This window comes from Diceros bicornis, chromosome 26, assembly GCF_020826845.1.
Source record: "Diceros bicornis minor isolate mBicDic1 chromosome 26, mDicBic1.mat.cur, whole genome shotgun sequence".
NCBI lineage: Eukaryota > Metazoa > Chordata > Mammalia > Perissodactyla > Rhinocerotidae > Diceros > Diceros bicornis.
In genome coordinates this window covers 3,512,580-3,540,503 of record NC_080765.1, presented here as the reverse complement: position 1 = coordinate 3,540,503, position 27,924 = coordinate 3,512,580, and the positions used below count along the sequence as shown (strand labels likewise).

At 41.1% G+C, this 27,924-nt stretch overlaps 1 protein-coding gene across 1 annotated transcript; it reads left to right on the top strand.

Moving 5' to 3' along the window:
• Window positions 1–11: 11 nt before the first annotated feature.
• YWHAG (tyrosine 3-monooxygenase/tryptophan 5-monooxygenase activation protein gamma) lies at window positions 12–27,722 on the top strand. Its single transcript, XM_058569030.1, has 2 exons — window positions 12–259; window positions 24,316–27,722. Exons 1-2 carry the CDS (start codon window positions 173–175, stop codon window positions 24,970–24,972), a joined length of 744 nt encoding a protein of 247 aa, XP_058425013.1. The 5' UTR covers window positions 12–172; the 3' UTR covers window positions 24,973–27,722.
• Window positions 27,723–27,924: the final 202 nt, after the last annotated feature.

Sequence of the window (27,924 nt, the reverse complement as noted above, 5' to 3'; positions counted from 1 at the left end):
GCCTCGCGCCCGGTCCCGCGGTTGAAGCTCTAGCCGCCGCTTTCGCGTAGTCGCCGTCGCCTCAGCCGCTCGCTTCGTGGGTCGGTCCCTCCGGCACACGGGCTCCAGCCGCGCCGCAGCCGTCCTTCAAGCCGCCCCGGTTTCCTCGCCCAGCTCGACCCAGCCCGCGAAGATGGTGGACCGCGAGCAACTGGTGCAGAAAGCCCGGCTGGCCGAGCAGGCGGAGCGCTACGACGACATGGCCGCGGCCATGAAGAACGTGAGTCTCTTCTCCCCTCCCCCCACTTCGTCCCAGCCCCTTCGCAGACGCGGGCCTTCGCGGGGACGGCCCGAGGACTAGTCGCCTGTCGCGACTGCAGGGTGGGCCGCCCCTGCTTACCCACTCGGGCCTGGCGAGGGTCCCGATAGCGATAGGGCCTCTCCCCGCATGTCCCCCAGGGCTGGCGGTGCTGCCTCCTCGGCCCTCCCCGGGCTCGGTCTGGGGCGGGGTCTGGCAGGGCTGGTCTCAGGAGCGGGGTCTCTGGCCGCCGCGTCTCTGGGTGTGCCGGGGACCTGAGCGGGGGCCGTGCGCATCCTTTGTGCCCCACTTCCCCTCCTCCCAGTCTGGGCGTGGGGGCGGGGGACCGCATGGATGCGGTTCCTCTTTCTCTCCCTGGTGTCTGGGCGGCGCCTTCCCGATTCACTTAGCACGTCTCTGGGTTTTCTGATACTCCCCCCACCTCCCCGCAAATCATCTTCCCCACTGCCTCTTCTGACAGATCCTTTAGAACCCCCCCGGAAAAAAATGTAGGCTCTCCCGAAAACCTGGGCTCAATGGTGCAAAATCGAAACCTCCTTGCTCACATTTTTCTTAACAAAAGGCTCCTCTTTCTCCATTCCCCAAAGCAAGTTCTCTTGCTTTTAGGAAGGGGGAACGTTTGTCTCGCTAGCGTTTTCATTGATTGTTCTCAACATGTCATCTCCATTCCCCGCCCCCCCGTTTTTGTATTGAAAAGGGTAGGTTTTGTCCTTAAAATAAAGGTGGTGAATTTAGCTTACTGGTTCAATTTGTGACATATGCTGTTTGTTTTTTAAATACAGGCACACATCTGTTGAAATTTCTATAAGTTGAAAAAATATTCTCTCTGATCTGATATTGCAGACAAAGCGGTGGTGGGAGGCAGTATCAAGTCATTCCAGAAGATTCTGCATTTGTCATATTGCAGAGAGCCTAGACTGGGTGGAGGCTGGGAGGAGTTATTTTAAAGGGGCAAAAGTCTCTTCTTTTTTTTTTTTTTTGATTTGCTTTGTTGGATACATCTGAAGCTTTAAAGAAAAAAACACCTAGCACATCCTCCTGCTGATGAAAAGTCAATACTGATCTCCAGGTGTCGCATTTTGTCTGGGATGCAGATTCCTGCCTGTATTGCACCATTTTGTCAGTAACACCACATTTACTTAATGGGCTGTCAACCAGTTTGATATTAGAGGAGGGGGGACGTTTTGATCATTATTCAGTTAAACATGGCAAATTAATGATTTAGGTCTCCTACTATCTTAATATTTAACTTCCTGCCTTATGTAACAAAGGTTTTAAAATGTGTTTCCAGTGTGAAGTGGGTGCAGCAGTGTACCTTGCATGTTAAATCTTTTTAGTGAAGCAGTATAGGTGTTACAGATTAATTCTTGAGTAAGTTGACTAGTTCCCAAAAGATGACAGTGCTGATGCCTTTATATTTAAGCCAGCTACATTAACAAAAAAGATTATCTTGTTAAGAGAATTGATTCTGAAATTGGGAGTACTGCTGTTTTAATATTTTGCCACAGTCACTGTCTTTAAGGCTCAAATGATATGTTGGACTTTTAATAGATATCAATATTGAAAATATCTTTAGTTTGTGTTATTTAGACTCTTCTAATTTTTACATATTTCTAGTTTCACAGGAAAGTGAGTGACCTCGCACCTATAACCATAGCAACCCAGTGATGTCACACACAATGACACAGAGGCTGCAGTGCATCTAAGGGCTGGTAGGGAGTTTGCAAATGCAGTTTGTCCAAGGTAATGCAGAGATTAACAGATTAGCCAGGTGGAATTGAGCACTTCATCTTCCACCAGAAAAGAATTGGTCCAAAAAATAAGAATTTCATTTACCCTTAGATATGCAAATCAGTGACCTTTAGGTATGCCTATTCGCCTTGCTATTTCTAGTTTTCTCGAAGTTTATAAATACATTTCTATTTTTAAACATTCATCTCACGATTAAAATGGGGCAATGATGGAATAAAGATAGAAATTTTAAACAATATTTTAATGATAGTGCAGGGGCGGGCTGTATACTTGGGTTCATTGCAAATTATTAACTTGGCAACTTTTAATAAAAACCTTTAAAAATGACTTCCTGCTGGATCATTTTCAGGAAATGTTAGGGAATGAGAATCTGTTACAAAACACCTTAGGTTGAGATTTGGAAAAGTTCTTTTTTGCTATATTTTTGCTTCTGCTGCTTGACAGGGTATGGAGGAAAGAACATTTTATAAGATAAAGCAGACCTTTTTCAAACCTGTTTACTGTGACTTGGAGGAATTAGGCTCCCCTCTGGCCCTCGTTTTCCTCATCTGTAAAATGGGTCAATACCTACTTGAAAAAGTTGTGAGAATTAAAGAAGAAATGTAGTAAGTGCCCCAAAATGGTAACAATTTATAGAACTTTGTTTCTTCCTCTGCTGGAGAATTTTGAAAATACAGGAAGATACAAAGAAAATAGTCCTACCACTGAAGTAAGCTTTCTTCTGAAGCTGAAATCATCCTGTTGATAAAGGGATTAAATTTATTTGCATTTAATGAAATTATCGTAGTAATAACACTGTTGGGACCTGTACGGCGTGATACTTGTATGTGGATGGCCAGGATAAAAATAACATGCAGTATTTTGAAAAGGAGGGAAGGAGTAGTTTAGTCTTAAAAGATAACTGTGTAGTCTTGCGTTTAAGGAGAGTGAACACGGAGAGGTCTCCTACTTACTAGACAATACTATCTTGCCCTTTGAATTTTTTTTTTTTTTGTGAGGGAGATCAGTCCTGAGCTAACATCCATGCTAATCCTCCTCTTTTTGCTGAGGAAGACCAGCTCTGAGCTAACATCTATTGCCAGTCCTCCTCCTTTTTTTTTCCTTCCCCAAAGCCCCAGTAGATAGTTGTATATCCTTCTAGTTGCTGTATGTGGGACGCGGCCTCAGCATGGCCGGAGAAACGGTGCGCCAGTGCGCGCCCAGGAGCCGAACCCGGGCCACCAGTAGCGGAGCGCATGCACTCAACCGCTAAGCCACTGGGCCGGCCGCCCTTTGAATTTTAATAGCCTCTTGAAATTACTATTCTAACTAGGCTACTGGTACTTGCCTGAGAGGGGTTGGGTAGGTTCTGGGCTACTAATTTTGTTGAAGTTACTGGGTTAAGCAATTTAACTCAGGTGTGTATGGGAGGCTTTGGTGGCAAAAGGTTCTCTTAATTATGTAAAAAAGTCTTCGTAGTGGAATGGATATACTTTAAAATTCTTACTTTCTTAAATATTCTTTTTTTCCTACCAGCTCTTCCAGGAGGCTAGATCAATAGCCATTATCACTAATGGAGTAATGACACCTCTGTAGACTCTTCAGAGGTGGGGTTCTGCCAGGTGGGGTTCTGGGTCATGTGATTTCAATTGTTCTCTTCTTTGGAGTGGAAAGAATACAGATAACAGTTTGCTTTTTATGTTGTTATCCTTTGGCAGAACTGAAATGACTATTAAGTGCGTTTTCTAATTATTTAAAAAATCTCCGTGTATCTTTTGCATTACATTGAGATAAAAGATTTTGCTAAATGTGCATCCTCATTATAGTTCTTTGGATTAACTGCAGACCTGGGGAGGATTTCATCCTGTAGTACTTGGGGGAAGCCTTATTTATTAAATCAAACTGGAAATTATTGAAAAGAGTGGAGGGGCCGGCCCCGTGGCTTAGCGGTTAAGTGCATGCGCTCTGCTGCTGGCGGCCCGGGTTCGGATCCCAGGCGCACACTGAGGCACCGCTTCTCTGGCCATGCTGAGGCCGAGTCCCACATACGGCAACTAGAAGGATGTGCAACTATGACATACAACTATCTACTGGGGCTTTGGGGGGAAAAATAAATAAATAAAAATCTTTAAAAAAAAAAAAACAGAGTGGAGATGTTGTTTTTATTGAGGTAAAAATCATATAACATAAATTAACCATTTTCAAGTGATATGGTCTCGCTATAGCTGTCTAGATTTCAAAGCGTGATTACTGATTCAGGAATGTGTCAGTAATGAAGTGCCCACTGCAGCTCACAGCCACTGGTAATCGCTATCCCTTTGTCTTTGTTTTCTAACATCTGAACCTTTTCAGCATAAATTTAAAAAAGGGACTTATCTTAGCTCAGTTTATATTTCCACTTAAAAAGGTACAGAGCTTAAAAAACATATGATACCCAAATAAATAAGAACAATTTACCTGAAATCAGAGCAAATTATTAACTATTTGGAGATTATGGAAATTTTGCTGGTGTTTGTTATGACTCGTTTTCCACCCCATGGCTGACTTGGTTGGAAGTGATTGCCCTGAGGTGGCAGCCCTAGAGAGCACTGCAGTAATGCCCTGTCAAGCATGCATTCTAAACTGATGAGATTCCCGTAAATAAGATGTTCATACATTGTTTTGGTTACCAGAGTGCTTCTGAGGCTGCCAGGAGCTGCTTCTCGCCTCCACCATCACCAACGCTAATCCTTTTATCTGACAGGGCATCTGATTATTTCTGTGTTCCTACCTGATTCCATGGGATGTGGAAGGAAAGAAGCAAAGATCACTTTATATGTTTAATAGTTGAAGGGAAGAAATCACATATAAACCACTTATCTTTTGTCTTGTCTGTTTCTTAGTGGTTGGCCCAATTATTTGAAACTATAACTATGGGAGGCTATGTTTGTTGTCTTCTTAGGTTATTAAAGCTACCAACACCAGCTGCCTTGTGTCCTTTCCTCTCATATTCATTTTCCTGTTGTCTTCCGCAAATTCCATTTTAGCTATCAGCTATCATTTTGGTTCAGTACCAAACCATATCATCTTTTTTTTTTTTTTTTGATTTTATTTATTTATTTTTTCCCCCAAAGCCCCAGTAGATAGTTGTATGTCATAGCTGCACATCCTTCTAGTTGCTGTATGTGGGACGCGGCCTCAGCATGGCGGGAGAAGTGGTGCCTCGGTGCGCGCCTGGGATCCGAAACCCGGGCCGCCAGCAGCGGAGCACGTGCACTTAACCGCTAAGCCACGGGCTGGCCCCAAACCATATCATCTTAATTTAAATTGGCACCTGTAGGGGCCGGCCTGGTGGCGCAAGCGGTTAAGTGCGCGGGCTCCACTGTGGCGGCCCGGGGTTCGCCGGTTCAGACCCCGGGCGCGCACCGACGCACCGCTTGTAGAGCCATGCTGTGGCGGCGTCTCATATAAAGTAGAGGAAGACGGGTACGAATGTCAGCCCAGGGCCAGTCTTCCTCAGCAAAAAAGAGGAGCATTGGCATTGGATGTTAGCTCAGGGCTGGTCTTCCTCACTAAATAAATTGGCACTTGTAGAGATCCTTGAAATTTTTTTGTGTGTGTGACGAAGATCGGCCCTGATGTAACATCTGCCAGTCCTCGTGAGCGCACTTAACCACTTGCGCCAAGATCTTTGAAATTTTGATTTTACTAATTTATGAATTTGAATAGTAGAAAAATTGTTATATGAAAAGTGATCAACAAAAATTCCCCAAAGAAAGCTTTAATTTTAAGATAAATGGTTAAATAATTGTTTTGGTCCCATGGTTTTGCAGAAACAATAAAAATTGTAAATCCTAAAGACTTGGCATGAGTCTTTTTTGTTCCTTTTTAAAGAACTGGTGAAGTCTAAGCCAAATTTTCGTCAGCATTTCACTTGTAAGGGTGTGTCCCACAGAGGGAGATTTTTCCTTACCTAAGTTGAATACTGTTAATGTGCCGATAGCATTGGGTTGTGAATTAGTTGGGTTGTGAATAGGTAAATAGAAATGAGAGTACTCTTATATATCCAGATTTTTAACATGATGTTAAAAAATAAATTTCCACATAAACTCATTGGTCTTATTGTCTTCATCTTTGGAGGGGTATCTTATTTTTGGATAGCTCTAAAGCCAAACTTAGTGAGTAGGACCCAGATGTAGTGTCAGCTTTCTTCTCTTAATAATTCTGTTACTGGGACAGGGGTGTCGGAGCTGGGAATGACAGTGACAGCAGTGGGCAGCTGAATGGATAATGACAGTAGCTCCAGAGGAATCCCTTATCCACCCTCCCCCACAGGCTGAGTCTGGAGAGCAGCTGCAGTGCTGTAGAGAAGTGAGAGGAGGCTGAGGTAAGAAGAGGAAGCCTTTTAAAAATGCAGGTTTATTTTGGAGAGATCATTTAAATTTCTTTAGCTTTCTGAAAGGAATTATTAATATTACACTTAAGCTACCATATTTAAATAACTTAGATCTAGGAAATAAAGTTGCCCATGGTGCCAGTTTTTTAAGGATGTAGAAATAAGCTTACATTTTTTTTGACGAGGTTGTTTCATGTTTTATTTCAGTACCATTCAATTCAGTGCAGTCCTCCTCTTGTAGCACTCTAACGTGAAATGGTGAATGAGTATGTCTTTACAGTGGAGATTCAGCATGGATAGTAACCATACAAATGATTGCTACTCCCTGCCAGTATCCTTTACGTGTGGGCCTGCCTGGCATGGGTAGACTATGGTGGATAGATGTTATTTTCAAATCATACTCCACTCTTCACATATGACCTACATCTGGTGTTTCTAATTACATCTGTGTAATAGAAATAGACTTTAAAGTGCAGACACTAGGCTTTTTTCTGCTAGGTTGAAAATGTCCCAATCAAGAAGGGCAGGGAGAGTTAACAGGATGGGAGGATAAGAACAGCAGAAAAGGACGTTCATAGGCAAGGAAAGCTAGTGGGGACAAGTGAATAGGTAAGGAATATTCTAGAATATCTTGAATTTTGGGGTGCTGTAGTTTTCTAATAGAGTCTGGTTTTTGGAAGGCTGGTACTGACTACTGATGACAAAAATGGCCTTTAGGATGCTAGAAAAATTGGGGAAAAATGGCAAGAATCATCACCATAATCATTCCCTGTGTAGGGATATTTCCATTATGTCTTTTTCTACAGGGTTTAGGCTTGCTTTTGAACGTCGCCTTTTTCACTTGACGTTATTTCAGGGATATTTCCTTCTGTCATTAGTATTTTCAATGGCTGGATAATCCTCTGGCTGTGTAATAATTTAATTATATTTTTATTTAGCATTTAGGCTGTTTCCAAATTTATATTTATAAATAATAGTGCCATAAATTTCTTTGGCTAAAGCTTCAAACACAGTTTATAAATTAGGATATAGACCCAGAAGTGGAGCTGCTGAAAGAATGACTAAGAATAATTTTTAAGGATCTTGAAACCGTCACTAGTACTGAGTATTATCTCTTAAAAGTTTTGAAAATGGAAAAATGTAATTGTTTGAATAGGTATTACATACACGTGGTTCAAAATTCATCGTACCTTATTGCCCTTTCTACTCCAAGAAGAAAAATAAAGGGAAGTTGAAATGAGGGAAAGCTTGACTGCTAGCTTCTTTGTGGCAAGTCTCCCATTTGCTGTTTTCTTGGGGTTGGAATGATTGCCTTAAAAAAAAAACAAAAAACTAATATGGAAACTTTCAAACACACACAAAATAGAGGTGAATAGTAAAATAGACCACCATGTAACCAGCTTCACCATTGTCAGCATATTGGCCAACCTTGTTTGTATATACTTTCCTACTCGTCTAGCCCCCTTGGGATTTACCTTCTTGGAAGATGGCTTTTTATGGACCTAAAGTTACCCTTTATTTGCCACAAATGCTCAAGTTATGAACAAGATCTCTTTACATTCAAATTTGGCAACCTCGAAGTACAGTTTCTTACTTAAAGCATTTAATCCAGGTGGCACATAATTTAGTTTTTGTGTGATTTTAAGAGGATTGCTTCTCTTCAGTTGACGTCCACATGCTGCCTGCCATCAGCCTTTCCTCATGAGGAGGGTGACAGGCTGGGTGGGTCATGACTGAGCAGAGGAAGGAGGAGACAGTGTGTGTAGGCTAAGAGAATAGTTCTGTTAGTGCAGGACTGTTCTTGCTTCCTTTTTACTGCCTTTTTTTTTTTTTTTTTTTGAAAGGACAATGAAGGTAGATTCTTCTGTCAGTTCTTGTGGCTTTTATCACTAATCTGATAGAGGAACTAAAACCTACTTGATTTGTTAAAGACAAGTGAGTAAACAGATTTTGATTTTTTTTGCTTTTTTGCTTGCCAAACATTTTTAAAAAATGATTGTTACCTTAAAGTCAGTATACTGCTGGATGTACATGTGTATAGATAGATAGGACGTATATAAACTTGCTGTCTGGGCCCAGACAGCCTTGGTTTGAATCCATGCTTTGAAGTATGGAGCTGACTAGTTGAATGATATCAGTAATCTAAGTGGGTATGCTGCCGTTTTGTTTATTTTTTACCATTTGAAGGTCCTGCAGAAAAGGACTTTAGATTTTTGAAACTAGATCATTTATTGAGGAAGGGAAAGCAATATGGTAGTCTTCAAACAGCTATAGTAACAGATTGAATTTTATTTAAAACTCGCATAAGATACATTTCTATTCACATATTTAGAACTATGTCTAGCATAGTCTCAAAAACAATGAATTATAACTAGTTCTTATTTTCGACTTATGCTACTTGATCATGTTTTTCTCTGTGCATAATCTGACTGGGTGTATATATACACACAAATTTTTTAATAAATAATGATTAAAGACTATTTAGCAAGTGTTTATATCTGTTGTGAAAATCAAGTCGGTACCATTACTGACTGAGTTGCAGCATAGCATTACTCTGAAATGTTGATGACTTAAACTAAGCATCTGGACCACGATTAAAACCTGGGGTGCTTTCTGGTATGACTCTTTTTACATCTGTTCTGTGGATTTCTGCACTGACTAAAATCTTTTTCGGAAGACAGATTTTAAGTTACACAGTCTTAGATAAAATGTTGCAATATAATTTGACATTTTCTGTCATTTGGGAAGCATCTTTATATACTTTTCCCATTTAATTTCACAGCAGGTTATTTTTGCGGATGGGGGGAGGTTGGGAGGGGGAGATTGGCCCTGCGCTAACATCTGTTGCCAGTCTTCCTCTTTTTTTACCTTTTTTCCCCAAAGCCCCAGTGCATAGTTGTGTGTCATAGTTGCAGAGTTGTAGCTCTTCTGTGTGGGACGCTGCCTCAGCATGGCTTGATGTGCGGTGAGTAGGTCTGTGCCCAGGATCCAAACCAGCGAACCCCGGGCTGCTGAAGCGGAACGTGCACTGGGCCGGCCCCTACAGCAGTTTTATAAAGTGATATTCCTATTTTACAGGTAGAAATGTTTAATTTGCCTTTGCCTAAGGCTCGAGCTGAAAGGTTTTTTTTTTCCCCATAGATCTAAGTCTCTTTTAAAAGGTTTTTAGTTTTGAAAAGGAGTCATAGGTAAAGTTTATATATGGATACTGTTGATCTTTTAACTGTTGTCTCGTTAATTGATCTATTTTGGTTAGTTTCAGCAAATGTCCCATTGTTGCAGAAGCACTGAAAATCATTCAGACGATTGCATATTTAATGTTTTTCCATTTAGTTGTCCTTGAGAGGATCGTTAGATAGTCTAGGTTTAAATATAGAACAAATTTCCTTTAGATATATTACTCAATACGAGTGTAATCTGGTTTCTTTTATAAAACATTTGACCCCCATGATTGTGGTATATTTTAACGAAGGAGAACTTCAGATTTTTAACATGAGGAGGTAAGTACTGTACTTTTGCCATTGAAATCCTATGGGTATTGCCAGGAGGTGAAGGGATGCCACTGAGAACTGAATGGGAGAGTATACCACACTTGAAAGACATGAGGGAAAGCTGTGACCTTTTTGTCCATCAAAAATAATATGGTCTTGGGGCTGGCCCGGTGGCATAGTGGTTAAGTTCGTGCATTCCACTTTGGCGGCCCGGGGTTCGCTGGTTTGGATCCTGGGTGCGGACCTACTCACCCCTCATCAAGCCATGCTGAGGCAGCGTCCTACATAGAAGAACTAGAAGGACCAACAACTATGACATACAACTATGTACTGGGGCTTTGGGGAGAAAAAAAGAAAAAGGGAGATTGGCAACAGATGTTAGCTCAGGGCCAGTCTTCCTCAAAAAATAATAATAATAGTAATATGGTCTTGAGAGAATTCGCAGACTGGAGTGTGGAAACATGTTTTGAGGGGATTTGGGTGAAATCGATGGAAGAAAAAAGATGCTAATTTGAATATTTTGCTTAAGTTCTAGGCAGGTAGAAGAAGTGAATGATACTGATCCAGAGTCACAAAGGGAAGATAGAGTTGTGAAGGGGGTTATTGAACATTTGTGGCAACATTCATTCCACACATAAAAATTGAAGTAAGCTCAGTGCTGTGGAATCAGAGGAGGACATTGATGTCACACTGGGCATTAGGGGAGATTTCCTAGAGGAAGTGATGCCAGAGCAGTGTCTTGGGAGGCTTGAGGGGAGGGGGAATGGTTGGAGGAGGGAATGTCTAGGTAGAGGGAATAACATGTTGAGCTTCAGAATGTGCAAAGAGCAGAATCTGTTGCATGATTCATTTATTCACCATTGGCTGCACGCAGGGAATACAGCAGTGTACATTTGAGGGACTATTAGGAAATGAGTCTAAAGGCAGAAATGGGGGCCAGTTCATGAAGGGCCTTGGGAGTTTGGGTTCTTAACCTGTGGAGAGTCATTGAAGGATTTCAAGAAGAGGATCATAGTCTGATTTTTGGTCTGGAGAGATCATTGGCAGCAGTGTGGAAATTGAATAGGGCAGCTTAGCAGAGGAAGGGAGACTGATTAGTAGAGTATTGTAGGGGTCTAGTCTGAAGGGATGAGTACCTGGACGAGGACAGTGAGGGCAGATTTGAGAGAATTTGATGGCTGGAGATAGAACAAGAAAGAGGAGGAAGGAAAAATGATGGAAGAGATGAATTCAGTTGTGACCATGCTGAGTTTGAGGAAACATTTAAGTGGAGGTAAATAGAGATGTCATGGTTACCAGTTAACACTTGAAAAGCACTTAGAACAGTGCCTGGCACAGTGTAAGCCGTCAGTGTTAACTATTATTAATTCATTAAGTAAACAAATATTTACTTAGGACCCACTAATGACCAGGGTCTGGTCTAAGATCTGGAGAATGTAATATCCCCTTCCCTCCTAGAACTGACATTCTAGGGGAGTCTTCTATATATTCAAGATAGTTAGAACCAGGCCTAGTAAGGTCCCCTAGGGAAAATGGAGAGTTTAAGTCAAAATGTGAAGCCCTGGGAATAGCACTTAAGTAGTAACTGAGGAAGAAAACACTGAGAGGAGATGGTGATATATGAGAAAACCAGGAGAGAATGCTGACAAAAAGTGTCAAGAAGGAGTGTAGTCAGCAGTGTTAGACTCCTTTATGAATTAAGATTCAAGGTGACGTAAGAGGACACTGGATAAGTGCAATAGGAAGACATTCACAGCTTTTTAGGGTGGTTACACTGGTAATGGGATGAGGAGTGAATGAAAAGTGAAGAAATGGTAACAAGTATAGACTTATTTTCAGAAACTTGATTTTGAAGGAAATAAAAGATGAGATTAAAAGGCATCATTTATTGATATTAATCCTCTAGTTGGACTGTATGTTGATGGGAAAGAGCAGGAGAATAGAAGGGAAAATACAGGAAAGGGAATGACTGATGGGAATATGTTGCGAGGAAAGAAACATCTTGTTTGGCATATAGGTGCAGTTGTTTGTTAAGTAAAGGCCTTGAAATTGGCTCATCGTATGGTCACTTTCCTTTGTGAAGAGGCAGTAGTAAGCAAGGATTGCCAGGCGTGAGTGCTGAGGGCTCGGCTGAGATTAAAAAAACCTTAATTTGTAGTGGCTGTCATCTGTAGTTTTTTGTTACCGTCTCTCTTCCTTGCCTAAATTTTGGGCATAAGAGTAGAAAGGCTGAGTAGCTGGATTGACTGAGCATTTGGGTGTTTTAGAGATGGTGGAGCAGAAGGTCAAGGTGTAGAAAAGTTGATATTAGTGGAAAAATAATTGATGAATCTTCATGAACCTTGAAAGGAAGGAATAAAGCCTAAAGGGACAGGGCTGAGAGAGAAGGGATGGGGTTCAAGAGCAAGTCGTGGTAAGTGGGAGTGAGAACTGGTAAAATTGGAGGTTTTGGGAGTTTGATTTTAAAAGTAAATGATTCTTTTTTTTTTTTTTTTTTGTGAGGAAGATCAGCCCTGAGCTAACATGCGTGCTAATCCTTCTCTTTTTTCTGAGGAAGACCAGCTCTGAACTAACATCTATTGCCAGTCCTCCTCCTTTTTTTCCCCAAAGCCCCAGTAGATAGTTGTATGTCATAGTTGCGCATCCTTCTAGTTGCTGTATGTGGGATGCGGCCTCAGCATGGCTGGAGAAGCGGTGCGTCGGTGCACACCCGGGATCTGAACCCGGGCCGCCGGTAGGGGAGCACGCGCACTTAACTGCTAAGCCACGGGGCTGGCCCAAAAGTAAACAATTCTGAATGAGGTCAGCATGTGGTTTGGGGATAAGGTGTCAAAATCAAGATAATTGAACTATTGTTTATGATTAGTTTTGGGGAATCACCTTGGGTAATGGAAGTGGAACCAGCAGTCTGGACACAGGTAAACAATCCCAAAGGAAGTGAACATCACATTGATTCCAGGAGAAATTGTGGAGGCAAAGAGAAGGCCTGAAAGAGGAGATTGTTATGAAAGGAGTCAATATGGATTTGTATAAGAACCTGTTTTGTGTGTGTGTGTGTGAGAGGAAGATAAGCCCTGAGCTAATATCTGTTGCCAGTCCTCCTCTTTTTGCTTCAGGAAGATTGGCCCTGAGCTAACATCTGTGCCAGTCTTCCCCCACTTTGTATGTAGGACACTGCCGCAGCATGGCTTGACAAGCAGTGTGTAGGTCCGTGCCAGGGGTCTGGGCCGCCAAAGCAGAGCACGTGAACTCAACCACTACGCCACCGGGCGAGCCCCAAGAACCTGCTTAACTAATTTCAGTTTAACTAATTTTTTAGGCTAATGAAGTGGCCTTATTTTTGCTTAAAGTCCTGTACGTTGGCCCCCAGATTCAACTGTCTGTTACATTTGGTGCAGATGGCGCTTAACAGTAGCACTTGTGGGGAAGAAGAGATACAGGGCTTTAATTGAGATCTCAATAGGAATTGAGTATAATTTGATTTTCAGAAGTTAATTTAAGCGAAATTTAATGCTACAAAATACAGTGTTAAAACAAGTATATTAAGTTTTTGTATCAAACTACTCAAAACAAACATTTCTTATTTCTCACAATTCTCGTGATTGGCCAAGTAGTTTTGGTCTAGGCTAGCTCCAGTGAGGCTGGATGAACTAGTGGCCATGGAAGGTTCCCAGCAGAAAGCCCCGGTTCACAAAAGTGTTTCAGGCCTTTGCTTGCCTCATCCTTGTTAATGCTTCGTTGGCCAAAGCAAGTCACATGACCAAGTACAGATTCGAGGGATGGAGAAGTGTGTTCCATTTCTTGATGAGAGGAGCTGCAAAACCAAATTGAAAAGGAAGGAGATATATACAGGCTTGGGAGGAATTATTAGGGCCATTTTTGCACACAGTCTCGGCTCGATGCATCATATGTAGAGTCCTGTGTCTTAACAAACATCCAGAAGTGACTGTTAAGGTACCATGTTGATTCATTGGTGGGTGAAATGTGGTACCTGCCCTTAAGGCCTTTAGCCTTTTTGGGAAAAAGAAAGGTATGTGGTTACAGTACAAGGCATCAGAAATAAGCAGTATGAAAGATGGAAGGTGAGGCCAGCACGGTGGCCTAGTGGTTAAGTTCGCGTGCTCTGCTTCGGCGGCCCAGGGTTCACAGGTTGGGATCCCGGGCGTGGACCTGTGCAGCACTCGTCAAGCCATGCTGTGGCAGGAGTCCCACATATAAAGTAGAGAAAGATGGGCCCGGATGTTAGCCCAGGGCCAGTCTTCCTCACCAAAAAAATAAATAATAAAATAAATAAAAGGGGCAAGGTAAAAGTTCCTAACACACAGAATAAGTAGCAATTAGTTCTGTCTGAGAATTTTTTTTTTTTTTATAATTTTATTTATTTATTTTTTGCCCCCAAAGCCCCAGTAGATAGTTGTATGTCATAGCTGCACATCCTTCTAGTTGCTGTATGTGGGACACGGCCTCAGCATGGCCGGAGAAGCGGTGCGTCGGTGCGCGCCCGGGGTCCGAACCCGGGCCACCAGCAGCGGAGCGCGCGCACTTAACCGCTAAGCCACAGAGCCGGCCCATGTCTGAGAATTTTTCAGAACGCTTCGGGAAATAAGTGTGGTATTTGAATTAGACCTTGAAGGATATATAGGGAATTTCTCTTTATGGGTTTTGGAGGTGCGTTTTAGGTGGTTAGAAAACATGAGAGCAGAGAAGTGTGCAGTATGAGGAAGAGTGAGTGTCATTGACCTGGGTCTGGGTATTGATGACTTGGAGCAGGGTTTTTCTGTCTTGACACTATGGACATTTGGGCCAGATTATTATTTGCTCTTGTAGGGGGCTGTCCTGTGCATTGTAGGATGTTCAACAGCATGATAATATCTCAGTAGAGCTGTTTTTAAACAACTGCTGCCCTAAACCATAGCTTCTACAGCACTTTCACACACACCAGCTTGTTTAATTTCTTTGCCCCAAAAATCAGATCTGTGATAAAACTAGCAATTATAAATATTAGCTCATTTGTTTGCTGAATTCAGAAAGTAGCCCAGCCGACATTTGGAGTCTTGTACTCTAAATAGCAGGCTCAAAGGTACTGACAAAGGAGCATATTTTGGGAAAAAGAATCAGGGTGGTAAGGGGAGTTGTATCCAGATCATAAAAACAGTAAGTAGAAAGACCCAGGGATATGAGGACTATCTTTACCTGTTTGAAGAATTGATTCTGGCCTCAAGAGATAAAATTCTTAAGGCGAGCTAATGGCAGTTGTAGGGAGATAAATTTAGCTTTAACATGAAGTTTAGTACTCCTGAAGTTAATTTCTGAAGGGGATTTAGGCTGGGTTCTTGCAGAAGGTATGCAAATAGAGAGTGGGTGACCTTTGCTCATCAGGGTCTGCAGGAGGGAAAGGAGCACTGGTTTGGTGTGTGTGTGTATTGCCTATTTTGGGAAGTTAACTGTGTTTCTCTCCTTGTCTCTCTCTCCATGGTGGCAGGATTCAATGCTTCATAGTGACCCATGGTAGGGAATGTAAATTTTTTACCCCTTTTCAACTTTGCTTAACTATAAGCAATAAACATAAACAATGCTCTTTTTCTCATTTTTGGAGAGGATATTGAGAAATATTAACCTACATCAAACTAAATAGTTTAAGTCACAAGAGGAGGATTAAATATAAGAGCTAGAGGTCTGTGCTTTATTACAGTGAGTTTTCTTTGTGTTAAGCCCACATATTAGGAATCAGGAAGTATTTGGAATTCTGAACTCAGAACAAATGAGCTAATATTTAATTGCTGGTATGTAAGAAAGTGCTGTATAGACTGGTATAGTGCAGCAATATTATTTTTATAGCTTTATTGAGATATAATTCACATGCCATACAATTCACCCATTTAAAGTGTATAGTTCAGTGGTTTTTAGTATGTTTGGAGTTGTGTAACCATCACCATTTTCTAAATTCTAGAACACTGTTATTCCCTGAAAAGAAACCCTGTACCCATTAGCAGTCACTGCCCATCCCCTCACCCCTAAAAACCACCAGCCCTAAGCAACCTCTAATATATATTCTGTTTCTATAGATTTGCCTATTTGAGACATTTCATATAACAGGAATCATACAGTGCCTGGTCTTTTGTGACGGGCTTCTTTCATTTAGCATAATGTTTTTAATGTCATCCATGTTGTGGCATGTATCAATACTTCATTTCTTTTTATGCCTGAATAATCCGTTGTATGGATAATACTACATTTAGTTTTTCTATTCATCAGGTGACATTTGGTGACATTTGGATTATTTGCGCTTTTTGGCTGTTTTGACTAATGCTGCCACGAACATTCATGTACAAGTTGTGTGGACATTATGTTTTCATTTCTCTTGTGTATACCTAGGAGTGGAATTTCTTTTCTTTCTTTCTTTCTTTTTATTTTTTTATAATTTTATTTATTTATTTTTCCCCAAAAGCCCCAGCAGATAGTTGTATGTCATAGCTGCACATCCTTCCAGTCGCTGCACGTGGGACGCGGCCCCAGCATGTCCGGAGAAGCGGTGCTTCGGTGCGCGCCCGGGATCCGAACCCGGGCTGCCAGCAGCTGAACGTGCACACTTAACCGCCAAGCCGTGGGGCCAGCCCTCTTTCTTTTTTTTTTTGTGAGGAAGATCAGCCCTGAGCTAACATCCATGCTGATCCTCCTCTTTTTGCTGAGGAAGACCAGCTCTGAGCTAACATCTATTGCCAATACTCCTCCTCTTTTTTTTTTCTCCCCAAAGCCCCAGTAGATAGTTGTATGTCACAGTTGCACATCCTTCTAGTAGCTGGATGTGGGACGCGGCCTCAGCATGGCCGGGCCGCCAGTAGCCGAGCCAGCGCACCCAACCGCTAAGCCACAGGGCCGGCCCTAGGAGTGGAATTTCTAAGTCACGTGGTAACTCAGCATTTTGAGGAACATTGTGCTGTATGTGGTTCTTAACCTGGAGAAATAGATATATATGGATCCTATGCAATACTGAATCTTGAAGGGGTGGGGCTGCTCAGGAGAGTATTTTATAAAAAGCTTCCCCTCTTTGGTTAAGAACTGGTCATATTGTGGAAAGCATATGGGATTTTGAGCCGTTAGATTTGGGTTCCATTCTTTGGCTCTGAGCCTTAATTTTCTTAACTTTAAAATGGGAATAACAATACTAAATCATAAAGGGTTATCTGGAGGGCCAAAAGGGGAATTGCAATTTTGGCAAAGAACCCATTTCTGATATTATAAAAGTTATTTAGAAAAATATGGAAATTATTTAGAAAAATATGGAATAGATGGATGCTTTCTTTTTTTTGCTGAGGAACCATTTGCCCTGAGCTACCATCTGCTGCCAATCTTCCTCTTTTTGTATGTGAGCTGCCTCCACAGCATGGCCACTGACAGACAAGTAGTGTAGGTCCATGCCCAGGAACCGAACCCAGGCTGCCGAAGTGGAGCGTGCCTAACTTAACCACTAGGCCACTGGGGCTGGCCCTGGAATAGATGGATACTTTCTTAACATGATAGAGAAATATCTTTTAAACTAAGAATCAGTATTTAAGAATGAAACACTGAAAGTATTCCATTAAATTCAAAACAAAACAAAGATGCTCATTACAAGCATTATTAACATTGTCCTTGTCCATGCAGTAAAATGTGACATAAGTATAAGAAGTATAACTGTGGGAGAGGGTAAGTGATATTTGGAAACTAAGATTATGTATGTAGGGAATAAACTGGAAAAGTATTAGAATTAGTAATTAGTTCAATGAAGCAGGGCCGAAATCTGTAGTATATATTCTGTATAGCAGCCCTGATATGTATAAAGATAAAATGAAAGATTTTTATACAACTAAAATAGGGGGAAAAAAGGCATTCTCGGTGGAGGTGGGTGGTGAGCACAAAGCAACAGGTGTGGGTTTGAGTTAGTTATTTACATCAGTAAACTTGTTTATGTAAAACTACTGGCTTTGGGCCAGTAGTATCATAATCTAACTGGTCTCCCATTGAAGACCATTTAGGAGGTACCAGACTTGAGCTGTTACAAATAATGCAGTGAATCAATTTCTAGAAATGAAATTGCAGAGTCAGAAGGTTTTTGAGTATTTGTAATTTTGATGGTCGTTTCCAAATTGCTCTCCATAAAGGTTGTACCAATTTATAGTTTGCAACAGTGTGTGCGAGTACCCTGTTTACCCACAGCAGCACTTGCACAGTGAGTCATCAGATTTTGTTTTGCTGATCTGGAGAAAAACTAACATTTATAATGAATGAAGTTGGCTACTCTACCTAGTGCATTCCTTTTGCTCATTATTCTATTACTGGTTGATCTGAAATGCTTTTTAGGAGGTCTTTATGTATTAGAGAAATGAGCCGTTTCTCTGTGATGTGTTGCAATGTGTGCATCATCCGAGACTCAGCATGGAAGAAAGAGCACAGAATTTGAAGCCAGAGGGCCCGAGTTTGTGTCCCTGCTCTACTGTGTGTTAGTGGTTTGATTTCTTGAGAAAAAGTCATTTCATGTCTCTACATCACGCCTGTAAATTAAGTATAATGTCCACCTTGTAGAGTAGTTGTGAAAAGAAAGTAGGACTTGGTGGCTATCAGAGAAACCCAGGTTCTCAGCCAGCTCTCCTCTTGACTCTGAGACTTTGAGTTTGGCCCTGAATATGCCATGGAAGTTCCATGACTCTTCTAGGATGTTCCTCTTCCTGGAATGTTTCCCCTCTGCACAATTTCTGTCCAGGGTGATTGCTGCTGGTTTTTAAAAACCCAGCTAACGTTGTTACTTTCTCCGTAAAGTCTCCTCCGAGCTTCCCAGGCAGTTTTGCTACTTTAAGAATACCCCTGCGACTGATAATGTGAGCAAGTTAGTGTTTCCTCCTCGTGAACCAGCACCTTGAGGATATCACACTAAATTTTTTATCTTTTGCACAGTGTGGTACAGTGTGACACGTGCTAGATGCTCAATGAACGCTTGATGGATTATCTGATAAGGAGTGACCTTTGCATTTTCCTTGTCAGACCTTACGGGACATGTTATAATCCACTTTTCTAGAATGAATATGTGTTGAGGGTCCCCAAGACTACTCTTAGATTCTGTGATTTGCTAGGACTCAGGATGAATCGTACTCATGGCTATGATTTATTACAGTGAAAGAAAGCCAAATCAACCAAGGGAAAAGGTGCTTGGGGCAAAGGTCAGAGTAAACCAGGCGTAAGCTTTCGAGGATCCTCTCCCAGGGGAGTCACACAGGATGCAGGTGTGAAATGATGTCTATCAGAGAGGCTCATTAGACACTCAGTGCCCAAGGGTTTTATTGGGGGCTGGTCATATAGTCACTTTCTGCTTAGCACATACCAAAATTCAAGATGCCTTAGAAGGAAAACAGGTGTTTAGCAAAAACCGCATTGTTTGCACAGTTTAGGGGACAGTAAGCCATTCTTATCTGGGAATGGTGGGAGCCCTTCCACAATCTAAGTTCTCAGATGCCAGCCAAGGGTCAGCTTTGCAAACAGACCCCTCTAAAGACAGCAGTCTCAAGCTTGTTGTGTTAACTCTTTTCTGCACGGACTATAATTCAAGTTTAAAGCATTTTTTCTCAGATATGCAAGGCCTAGTTTCACATTATTTTAAAAATTTTTAGTTATTTAGTGGACAGGTCATCTCTGGAATACACAATTAATTATATTCAAGCAGAACAGTGTCACATATATTTGCACTGGTTTATTCACTGCCTGCACAGTATATAGACACTGTCCATTGCATGGACACTGATGCCTGTCTTGCAGCTTGTCATCTTATTTCTTATATTTTTGGTGTAGGGTGTTCGTATATAGCAATCACTGCATTTACTTTTTTCATGGCCTCTTGGCCCTTTCAGGTGATAGTGTTCCAAACAGTGCATGATGGGGCCAAATGTTATACCTGATGGCTGCTAGTTTGTTTTTTTAATAGACTATTTTTTAGAGCAGTTTTAGGTTCACAGCAAAATGGAACGGAAAGCAGTTTCCATATACCCCTTGCCCCCACCCACACACAGCCTCCCCCACTATCAACATCCCAGAGTGGTACGTTTGTTATGGCAGTCGATGGACTTAGATTGGCACATCATCATCACTCAAAGGCCATACTTGTACATTAGGGTTCACTCTTGGTGGTGTACATTCTGTGGGTTTTGACAAGTGTATAATGACATATATCCACCATTTGAATATCGTGCAGAATAGTTTCACTGCCCTAAAAATCCTTTTTTCTGCCTGTTCGTCTCTCCTGTCTTATTTTTTGGATGTGAACTTAAATTCTTCGTGGAGATTTTCAGCTTTCTTAAATCAGTGAGTCCTTTGTTCACCACCATAACTGTTATTTTGTAACTTCTAGACAAGATTCTGCAAGATAGAAATACATTTTAAATAAAGTAGACTTAATTCAAGTTTTATCTTATTTAAGAAGATTCAACATTTGAAGTTGCATTCATTACAATTTAAGGTTCTTGATAGGTAAGTTGAGGAAATTGTGAATGAGTTGGTGCTGTAAGACTTAGGGTCAGAAAGTCATGTAAATAGCTTTCCGGGACTCTCACGGTTGCTAATCTTAGGTGGAGAGGATTTTTCTCCTCATCAACTCTTAGGGGAGAACCATTGACGCCAGTTGATATCTGATTCCTTAGCTGCTGGGCTTTGGGGAGTTTTATTTTTTAAACTGTTGGTGGGAATAACAGATTTTTCCAACCGTTTTGCTAATAGCTCTCTATCTTTAACTCACTAAAAGAAATTTGAACTTGAACTAGTATCACAGGAGTTGATTAATTTTGTTTTTAAGCAGAGCACACAATACTGGAGAATACAAACTTTCTGCATTTTCCAACAGCCATGACAGTGAATTTTGGGGATTGTATTTACAAGTGTTGCATTCTTAGAAACAATTCAGTGACTGTTTTGAAAATGATACCTCCCTTCCCAAATGATACATATCTCATATCTTCTCAAATTGAATAGTCACTCTATCTTGGTTAAATCTTTTTTGGACACTATAGGGATAATTTTTTTGTCCTTTTAAAAAATTATCTTTTGACCTTTAAAACTAGTATGGTTAGGATATCTATTTTATTTTAATGTAAAAAATCACAGATTAGGGGCTGGCCCAGTGGCGTAGTGGTTAAGTTTGCCTGCTCTGCTTCAGCAGCCTGGGGTTCTTGGGTTCGGATCCCAGGTGTGCACCTACACACCATTCATCAAGCCGTGCTGTGGAGGCGTCCCACATACAAAAGAGAGGAAGATTGGCATAGATGTTAGCTCAGGGACAATCTTCCTCAGCAAAAAAAAAGATTAATTCTCACACAGGTTATTTTGATCTTAAGGATTTTTTAAAATTCTGATTTAAGGAACTTAAAGAAACCTTTGAGCAGACTTTTTAGAGTTAAAGGTTTTTCCCTCTAGCTTAGTTTTTCAGTGGCAGAGAACATCTGGATATGTTCCAAATGTGGTGGAGTTACTGTATCTAAAGGCGATATTGGCATTTCTAATCTCCATGTTCCAGTTTGAGGCAACTAGGCAAACTTACATAAGCACAACTTGCTACCTTTGGGCTGTGTGGCCAAACTTCATTTGCAGCAGGAGGAACCCTCACCCTAGAGCATACTGGTGAGGTAATTGGAGCTTTAAATAGTTGCTGGCTCTTGAAACAAGGCCACCATGATTTAGGGAAAGGCCAGAACTCAGTCTCAGTGGCCTTAGGCACTCTGGCTTCTCCTTGCACTGGAGACAATTGTCAGGTTGCACTAGAGGCTGTGGTGAGTCTTGAGTGTCTGCAGTCAGTGAATACAGGCTTGAGGCCTGTGGTATGTGTGCCTGAGGCCTACAGAGGCCTCAGTTTGTTTGAAAGCCAATCTGGGGAGTTTTGTCAGGCTATATGATACTAAAGTTTATGGAAAGGAAGTGATGTAAGGTAAGGTAGCTAAGGAAGTGTCAGCTTAGAATAGAGAACAGGATGAAATGGAGAAGAGATACTTGAAATAGGAATATAAGCTAGGAGATTATGTAAGAAATTTAGAGGCCTCCTATGGTGAGAATTAAAATGAAGGAAAATTATTCAAGATATTCTCAGAAGTAGTTGCTCACATCTCTATAGCACTTGATCTTGTCAGGAGCACTTTATCGTTCATCTGAGATACCCTTATCATAATGTTATGAAAGAGGCAGAGATCTCTATTTTATGGATAAGAAAATCGAGTCCCAGAGAAATGAAATGGTTTGCCCCCAAGGTCACTTAGTAAATGGTGGGACTGGGAAAACCCCAGTCTTCTGGATTATTTGAGTATATATCAGAAATCAACAGGAGTGACAGTGGGCTGAGGGCTGAGAATAGTGTCTCAAAGCCTAGAATATATGAAGAATTGGATATGAGGTGATAAGCCTCCTTATCATGAGGAGAAGCAGGTTTCACAGGGGAATGGGGTAGGAGGTCATGGAGCAGAAAGCACCTCCTCTGTCTTGGTTTCCCTCTGCTCTGGAGTCCAGTAGTGAGTGCCAAACCCCTGTTCTCCCACTCTGCAGTCTGTTGCACTAGCCTGTGTCTGGTAGAGGTACTCTTGTTCTCTAGCATTATAGTGGAGAATCAGTAATGCATAGTCAAAGGTTAACATAACTACTGATTTAGGAAACTACTAGTTTAGGAAATATTTGTATATCATTTGCTGGATATTGTGAAAATTAGTAAGCAAAGCATGATCAATTCATTCAAAGAATGAATTTCTTGCAATAAACAAGTGTGATTTGGTTTACATTGTGATTTAATTATTTCTGAGAGATGCTATTTGAATTACACAACCAGTTGCACTAAGCGTAACCCTCCTCTCCCCCAAATTTATAAAAGTGGAGTACATACTGAATGGAAATGATTCACACACAGAGAAGAGTCTGTTGGTATCTCCCCCCCCCCCGGAAGAGTTTGATGTATCTTTTTGGATTATATCCCCCACCCTTCACATCTATAAGTAATATAATGTTATGTAGATGCTATGGTTCATCTACACAGGGACTTTAGCTAGTTTAACTGGCAGTGGAAGGAGGTGAGATGGGGAAGATTTCATAGAGGACGTGAATATTAACTTGGTTCTTGACAATTGTAAAAGTATTTTCCAGGCAGGAACACTGTGGAAAATATTCTAGGCAGGGACAGAAGAACAAAGAGCAGAAGTATGAAGTTAACAGAAGTATGCAATTAACATGTTGTGACTGGAGCATGGGTAGGGTACATGAAGGGATGAGGGGAGGGAAGTCTCTAATCTTCTGTAAGACTTAGGAAATAGTGAATGATCTGGGATTCCCGATGTTGTAACTGAGCCGTTGACTTAGTATACACCAGTGTAAATATGATAGTTAACCAGGCAAATAAAAATGTGACCTCAGAATAGGAATAAAAAGTAAGAGCCCTAGCCTTCATGTACAATTTTCTGTTTCATGTGGTTATCAGACACTTAATGGTATATGGCTCTGATATCACAGAAATCAAGTAATATAAATTAAATGTAGTGTTATGACTTGATTAAATTTCTTTATTATAAGCAGTTGTTTGGTAGTCATAAAAATGTAGAATGTTGGTGTGATGTTGCTTCAGTTTCCTCAAAGTGATTAGTCTTTGGGATGATGAAGATAGAAACCTTTAGAAATGCCCATATTGAAAGAAGCGTTAATCTCTGTTGGCCACCTCAGCTCAGAAGTACTTGCTCATCTCCATTCTTTTTACTACTAATTGTATTCAGTCAAACACTACAAGGAATATGTGTTCCCCAAGTTGCTAAAATATCTCAGTGGTCAGACTCAATCCCATGCCCCCAATGTTGACTTTCTTTCTGAGGTTTATAATTCATATGATTAAACACAAGAGCAGAAAAGCCTCCTTGTTTCTGAAAAGTCAACTTGAAGTTGACTCAAAATATTCTCACCCATAAGGGAGGGGGCTGAAGTTTAGTAGTCAGGGCAAGATTGGAAGGAAGCTGTCCTTCAGTTTTCCTAAAAAACTGTTGAGGTTTATAAGCCATCTAGACTTAAAATCCCCAGGATTGGTATGTATGTAATGTTACATGAGAGAATTGTGGACCTTTTGCAGTTTACATCAAAATTTGATTTGTCATCTAAGAGCTAGATTTGAGTTCTTTCATGGAACAGCTATGTGATAAGCCTGTGTCCTTTTCTAGGGAGGAAGCAGGGGTTCAGGCACCAATTGATCCAGCTGCAATTTTTTCCTTCTTTCTTGCTTGTTCCACCTCCATCCCTCTTCCATACACCCACATAGCCTAACTTCTCTGTCTGTTAATCACTTTAATCAGCTGATAGATCTGTTTGTGTTTTAGTGGCATAAACATATGATTAACCCAACTGACATCATCTGTACCATAACCACTGTTTATTCTTTCTCCTAATAGGTTACAGAGCTGAATGAGCCGCTGTCCAATGAAGAAAGAAACCTTCTCTCTGTGGCCTACAAGAATGTGGTTGGGGCACGCCGTTCTTCCTGGAGGGTCATTAGTAGCATTGAGCAGAAGACATCTGCAGATGGCAATGAGAAGAAGATAGAGATGGTCCGTGCCTACCGTGAAAAAATAGAGAAGGAGTTGGAAGCGGTGTGTCAAGATGTGCTGAGCCTGCTGGATAACTACCTGATCAAGAATTGCAGTGAGACCCAGTACGAGAGCAAAGTGTTTTACCTGAAGATGAAAGGGGACTATTACCGCTACCTGGCTGAAGTAGCCACTGGAGAGAAAAGGGCGACTGTCGTGGAGTCATCTGAGAAGGCCTATAGCGAAGCCCATGAGATCAGCAAGGAGCACATGCAGCCTACTCACCCCATTAGATTAGGCCTGGCTCTTAACTACTCCGTTTTCTACTATGAGATCCAGAATGCCCCGGAGCAAGCGTGCCACTTGGCCAAGACCGCTTTTGATGATGCCATCGCTGAGCTCGACACTCTCAATGAGGACTCCTACAAGGACTCCACTCTCATCATGCAGCTCCTCCGCGACAACCTAACGCTCTGGACAAGCGATCAGCAAGACGACGATGGTGGAGAAGGCAACAATTAAGGCCCCCAGGTGGACTGGCAGCGCACGCTGATGCTACTACTGCAGTCTTTATTTTTTCCCATGAGTTGGGGGTCGGGTGGGGGAGGGAAAAGGAGGGATGACCTTCCTAGGGAGAAACCCACGACCTGTCCTGTCTTTGATCGCCTCTTTGACATTTTTGCCAAAATACCACTAGTGGAAAGTCAGGCTAGCTGTGCTGGTATTGGAATAGCAGCCTCACACTGGCATATGGACTGTTCTGTAGATTAATGCGAGTGGAGCTGTCTGTCTGTAATTTAACTTATTGCTGGGTAATAGGGTTTTAAGATGAACAGAAAACTTAAATGGAATGGCCCTCATTCAATAAGTTCTGTGGTTCCAGTAAGGATTTTTATGTACGTATGCTCTTGTCTTAAGTTTTGAGTACTTTGTATCATCTGTTTTAGCTGTGCATTTTTTTAAGGGTGTACTCTACCAGACATGGAATAGTTTAAATCCCAAACTGACAGACTTAGAACATAAGGTATATTTATCCTTATGGTTTAGGCCTTGCCAGTTTTCTGAAGTCTCTGATTAGTTGACAGTATTAACACTAAATTGCAGTTTACAGTATTTCTACATTACAGCCATATGTAACATCAAGCCATCGATTGTGCATTTTTCTTTGCTAGTTATTTTGGCTTTATATCCATATTCAGCCTTATCCGGGTTGGTTTTGCTGTTTTCTGTCTCCTAGGCCGAAAGGCTTGCCTGAGGAGAATCAGAGCTACTTTAGGTTTTGGTTAATAGGTGCTTGGCAGGTGGCTGTGGGATTTTTGTCCTTCTTTCCTCTTAACTTAAATCTACCACAAAAATTATTAATCACTTTAATAGAAACGTTAAACACCACAAAAATAGAGAAAATTCAGGTCTGTATGTCATTTATTGTGTTGATATTTTCAGAGAAATCCTGATTTTTAAGCTGCCACAGCTCCTTCCTCAGGGATTATGCTGCCCTTCACTCTTCACTTGGGTCTTCCCCACTGTACCTTATGCTGATGGCTCTCAGTGGGGTTGAGAAGCTATTGGGTTGTAGAAGCTGGGAGATGGTTTTGAGAAAGTTTGTGGTGCAGTGTGTGAAAATTCAGGTGCTAGAAGCTTACTGGTAGACAATCCAGAAGGAAGAGCTCTATTCATAAACATTCTGTCCAATTTCGGGAGCCTTGTAAGTGTGTCAGTTTTTCCTCCCTGAAGACACTCCTTCCCCAAGTAATTGTTGTAGGAAGATAAACTAAAATCATCAGATAATAAACACTTAACTCCTATCAGACCAAAACTTTTTCTAGACATATATTTTTTAATGAAAGCATAGAAGTTGGAGATTCATTTCTCTCTTGTGCGATCAGTGCACAGTTTGGAATTGAAGGGAACTACATTGCTGTTTCCACAAATTTGTTTTCAGTTAGCCTTAGGTCCTTCATTCTCATTTTGGATGAATCTGTCTGAAAACATGGCCTGTTGCATGTGTGCTCAGCCTTTCTTATGAGATCAGTAACTGAACTCCCGAGATAGGTAATGACACCGGACTTGTTTTGTTTGTTTTATTTAGGCAAGGAGAGGTTTGAGTCATAATTGAGGAAAAACTGACAGTTGCTTTTGCTGATTCTAAAATTGAGCTTACAATTATGAAATGAATGCATTTAACAGGATCCAGGTGACAGTGAAGATAGAAGAAAGATGATGATACTCTGTAACATCGCACAGTTTACCCAGCATGACTTTCCTTAGAAGGTTGCCCCCATATGCTAAAGCAAAAGTTGCAATTACCCGAACCTACCAGAAGAACCAGTAGAAGAAAGCTTAACAGCTTTTGTGCCATTACAGGGGCCTAAAGTCTATGCCATGGATGGGAATAGATTTTGGGGGGGTAGGTGGGGGTTTCCTTAACTTCTCTTCATGTCCAGTGAGCAGTGTTGTGTCCTTCCTTGTAGCATTTGGAAATGATTTACTGGAATTACAAAACCTATTTTTCTTTTAAATTTTAGCTTTGGCTCTGGCTGCTCTTTAGAATAATGCAAGATAAAAATCATACCTGAGGGCTAAAAATGAAGAGGGAGTGGGAAACTTGATATTTAAGCAGCTTGAATGGTTTCTTTTCTTTTCTTTATTTTTAAAGAAATGCACTTGCCTATGATACTGTCTCCAGTGAAATGATTACTCCTCCATTACTCTATTGATACAATATTGTGCATGCTAGTGTTGTATTTCTATACAGTAGCTTGAAATTTATTAACTTATACTGTAGGTGTTATGTATTCCTATGACAAAAAATTAAGTCTTCAAATTTTTTTAAGTTTTTTTAATTTAATTTTTCCTTTTGGGGGTAAAGTTTGCTCTACCAAATAGTGATTGTAACAAATTGATCTGTTTTGGATGTTGCTATAGTGACATGCAGTTATATATTTTGTTTTTTAAGGGGGGGAGGGGGAGCAAAAGAAACACCAGTGTTAGCTTAATCTTAATGTCTGGTGTTTGTCATGGTGAAATTATAATTATTACAGTGTAGGAGAACAATGAATATGTTCTCTGAATGAGCCTTTGTGCTTTTTGTCATGTTATGCAGTGAACTATTTTTAAGGTCTAATCAGTGATTATTTTTCCAACTCCGTGTTGCTCTAAGGAATTATTTCACACACGGACCATTCTTAGCAGTTTTCCTCAGTGATGGAATATCATGAATGTGAGTCATTATGTAGCTGTCGTACATTGAGCAAATAAACTTACAGATCTGATATCAGTGCTACTTAGTTTTATTTAATGAGTTTAATTTTTCCTTTGCTTTGGAAGGTTCGATTGGACATGAGAGTTCCCCTCTCCCCCACTCAAAGAATGACGTTGGATTCGGGGGGAAGGGGCAAGACAGTATATATTGGAAAATGCCTGTATCTGGGAACTAGACCTGGGTTTACTGACCTTGAAAAATCATTGTACGTT